Raw genomic sequence first — 4,595 nt, 5'->3', positions numbered from 1 at the left:
TTATTAAGGTATACAAATAAAATTTTGTGCAAGGAAATTATTATGAACTAATATTTAACGAAGAAATTTATCATTTTAATTGAAAATATTTAATTAATTTCTTATACATAAATTTATTTTGAAATGATATACGAGGAGAGGAATTTTTCATTATAACGTTGTCATTTTTAATAATAATTCATACTAACTAAAAAATTTAATTAATCATATTTAATTATATTAATCTCAATAAAATATAAGTTTTTTTTTTTCCAATTTACTCTTCATTGTAACTTGGTACTAGAAATAAAATATCAATTTTGAAAAGTTTTTTTTTCAGAAAAAATGAGCGTGTAATAATTGAATTAAAAATTTGGACTTCAAATTAAAAAATCAAGCCAATACATTGGTTCGAATCCAGTTTTAGAAGAAAAAAAACAAATTAATATTTAAATTATCAAATTTAGTACCGAATTTATCATATGGATCTGATCCAATTAACACCTATGTTTTAGGTTTGACCAAATGTAGAGAACAAGCCACATTATTATAGTTAGGCAGGCCCATGAATAAGCAGCAACACAACCAAATGCCAAAGCGATTATGTGAACACGCGTCAATACTACCAGCAAGATACAAGTCCTCCTTCACGTACCTCAAGTTATGCTCAAGAAAATGACAAGATTCTTCAACAGCAATGCAATATTATTAAGCAAAGCGTGGTTAAAACCAAAGTGGACGTGTACATCAAACCTACAAGGAATACATGCCACTCGTGCAAACAATATTAAACACTACTTAAATACGCTCTCAGACAAATTGTTCTTGGAATTTTGAAAAGGTTATCTAAAAGTCAATCAAATTATTGCGGATCTCAGAACCCCTAAAGTCACCTTTAATAATTAATTAACACTCCACATTGAGACACCCAAGGGTAATCCGTTTTTGCAGCTCAATTAAGCTCCTACATATTGAGACAACCCAAGCAATGCGGAATTTTATATTTGAAATCCACAAGGTAATGTGGCAAGAGAGGAGGAAAACTAGGTGATATATAACTAACTACTGAAAATTTCTGTTTACCAACACACGGAGAAAAGGCCAAGTATACACCTTAAATTAAGGCTTAGACCCATTTCACTACATATAATATCATATTATTATAGAGAAAAATATAGGGTAGAGATGTGACAAGTTAACCGAAATCTAAGCGTAGCCCATGCGTGTACCACATTCCCCACACGTTAATTAAGGTGATTTATGCTACCTTTATTTTTTTTTTTTTTTGGCCCCTATATAAGGAGAGTCATAGACTTTGTAATAGCATCCCAAAATTGAGCTTCTATTGGAGAGAAGCAACCACCAAATTAAAAGATCTACCATGGCAAACAAGTACCATAAGCTTCGCTCAATAAGTTTGCCTTCTAGATCTCATCCTAGCACCGTTAGAGTAGAGGAGGAGCTGAGAAAGATCAAAACTTGGGAAGGAACATCCACAATATCCACATCAAAGTCTATTCACACAGGCCTTTCATTGCTTGAAGATTTGTACATTTGCTTGGATGATCTTCTCAACATGGCATCCACCCAAAAGGTGATTTCTCACCATAGGGGTGACAAATGTGTGGAAGAAGTGTTGGATGGTTCGGTGAGAATTTTGGATATATGTGGCATCACAAGGGACACCATGTTGCAAATTAAGGAAAATGTCCAAGCCCTTCATTCTTCTCTTCGAAGAAGAAAAGGAGACTCATGTGTTGAAGCAAGTGTGGCCGAGTACAAGTTGTTCACAAAAACGATGAAGAAGAATGCCATTAAGTTGATCTCATCTTTGAAGCAGATGGATGGCAAATTTGGGGTGTCCCCACTTTTGGATCTTGATCACCACTTTGCTGCTGTGATTAGAGTTCTTAGGGAAGTCATTCTAATCAACTTGTCAGTCTTCCAATTTATTTTGTCATTCTTGACCGTGTCTTCATCGAACTCAAAGACATCCAAATGGTCGTTGGTGGCAAAATTGATGCATAAGGGGGCAAAACCATGTGATGGCACCAATGATGAGATGCAGTGTGTGGAAGCAGCTTTGAGCTCCCTCCTAAATGAAGGGACTAATGATGACAAGATACATGTGGCACATGAAAGGTTGGAGGCTTTGGAGGATGCCATTGAAAGTTTTGAGAATGGTTTGGAGAGTTTGTTTAGGCATTTGATTAAGACTAGAGCTTCCCTTTTGAACATAATATCTCAGTAGAGTATTTTCAATAGCATCTTTTCTCCAATTCCTGCAATGCATCCAAATTTTAGGGACCTGCCGAGGAAAATAATATTTTTTTTACTGATAAAATATATAATATTTAATAACAATTTATAGATTTGTACAACTCATAAGTAATACATTGAAGTGTAAAGAAAATGCTCATTTTCTATTTTTTTATTACTTAAAGTATGTCCAGCATTATGTAGTATTACTTCCGATCTTATTTATCAGAAACATAGTATCATCAAGATAAAAAAATGGTTAAAATAATTATTTTTAATTAATACTAAAATTAATTCAAATTTTGTTCTAAAAATTTCCTCAAGATTAAATGCTTTAAGTGGTGACTATATTTAATATTAGTACTCAGAATTCATTACCTAGTAATTAAAGTTATAAATAAACTAAAGGTATTAAAGAAATTTAATTCTGAATAAATTTAAAATTTAGTCAATGTTTTTTATAATTATGATCAAAATAAAAAAATTAATTTGTTTCTTATAAATAAAACAAGAGTGTTTTAAATTTTAGGAAGTTTATAATTAAACAAAAACTAATCGCATAATATTTATTAGTTGGCAGCATGTTATATTCACTCACTATGAAACTAGCTCAAAACTAAAGAATAACTAAAACTACATAGCATATAAGGATACGAAACCATAGCAAGCCTATGGTAGGCTTCAAAATGCTACACTCAAGGAAGCACTAAAGGGTATCACTCACGTAACTATTCAACTAATCTTATATTTCGTATGATAAATTATGTAATCATATGCATGTTCTTTTTATCTTCATTTGATTTTTTCTCATTTTTTATTTATAAATTTCACTTTAATTTAATAAAATAATAAACAATATACCTTTAATTATTACGACTCCAATTTTTAATCTAACCATATTTTGTTGTGAATCTTAATCTAATCATAATTAAACCAATAAGACATGAATTAACATCTTTACGTACCAATCTTTCAGGAAAAAAAAATATTTTTACCAATCCGATTATAGATACATTAAATTAAACACTAAATAAAGCTATAAGAAAATAAGACAGAGCACAAAGAAAAACAAATACTTAATATGACTAAAGTACGTTCAGATCTAGTTAAAAAAGAGTTGTGCGCGTAATCAAATTGATTCAGATCCTGTTTTAGACACAAAACAATTAATATTTAAATTTATAACATAAACTAATTGAACTAGTTTAACTTAAAATTAGAGTTTAATGGACCATGTTGTATTAATAGTGTAAATTACATAATCATTCAATTATAAATTATTATTGATATAATTTTAAAGATAATTTTATAAAAATTAAGAAATTTATGATAAACAATTAATATTTAAATTTATAATATAAACTCATTGAATAATATTATAAAATTATTTTATATTTTCATATTGCATAACTTTTTCTCTCTTAAAATTAAATTATCAAATGCATTACCGAATTTATCATATTGATCCTACCCAACTAAGACGTACACGTACACGTCTTAGGTTTTACCAAGTATGGAGTATAAGCCATGATTATAGTTAGGTCCATGAATAATTCAGCAACAGCACAGCCACATGCATGCCAAAGACCTAATGGGGCATGAATATATCTTTCACAAGATACCCAGCAATTATATGAACGCGCGTCAATCCTACCAGCAAGATACGCGTCCTTCTTCGCGTACATCAAGATTGCTCAAGAAAATCGAAGGGAAAGAAAATGACAAGATTCTTCATATAGCTTGGTAATGCAATTAATTAAACAGGCATATGGTTAAAATCGAAGTAGACGTGTACAAGGATACACGCCACTCGTGCACACAATATTAAACACTAAATATATACACTCTCATAGACCCATTGTTCTTGGAATTTTAAAAAGGTTATCTAAAACTCAATCAAATTATTGCGGATCTCAAAACCTCTACATTAATCTTTCTTTAATAAATAATAATCAGTTTCAGCAGCTCAAGCTCCTTCATATTGAGATTTGAGACAATCCAAGCAGTGGATACCAATTTTATATTTGAAATCAACACGGTAATGTGGCAAGAGAGGAGGCAAACTAGGTGATGACTAATGAAGATTTCTGTTTACCAACACACGGAGAAGAAGCCAGGTATTCACCTTAAGGCTCAAACCCATTTCACTACACATAAATATCAAATTATTATTATCATATATAATATAATAGAGAACAATGTCGGCTAGTGATGTGACAATTTAACCGAAATTTAAGCGTAGCCCATATGCGTGTACCACATGCCCCACACGTTAATTAAGTAAGTGATATGTGCCACCTTTTAATTTGGGATTATTGATGAGGATAGCTCTTATATAAAGAGAGACGAGGACTTTG

At 30.9% G+C, this 4,595-nt stretch overlaps 1 protein-coding gene across 1 annotated transcript; it reads left to right on the top strand.

Annotated features, from left to right (window-relative positions):
* Positions 1-1,296: 1,296 nt before the first annotated feature.
* Positions 1,297-2,373, top strand: LOC100814466 (uncharacterized). Its single transcript, XM_003520004.5, has one exon. The coding sequence runs from the start codon at positions 1,361-1,363 to the stop codon at positions 2,228-2,230; it is 870 nt and encodes a 289-aa protein (XP_003520052.1). The 5' UTR covers positions 1,297-1,360; the 3' UTR covers positions 2,231-2,373.
* Positions 2,374-4,595: the final 2,222 nt, after the last annotated feature.

This window comes from Glycine max, chromosome 2 (assembly GCF_000004515.6).
Source record: "Glycine max cultivar Williams 82 chromosome 2, Glycine_max_v4.0, whole genome shotgun sequence".
NCBI classification, from domain to species: domain Eukaryota; kingdom Viridiplantae; phylum Streptophyta; class Magnoliopsida; order Fabales; family Fabaceae; genus Glycine; species Glycine max.
The sequence above is the reverse complement of the archived record's forward strand: the minus strand, read 5'-3'. Positions and strand labels throughout refer to the sequence as shown.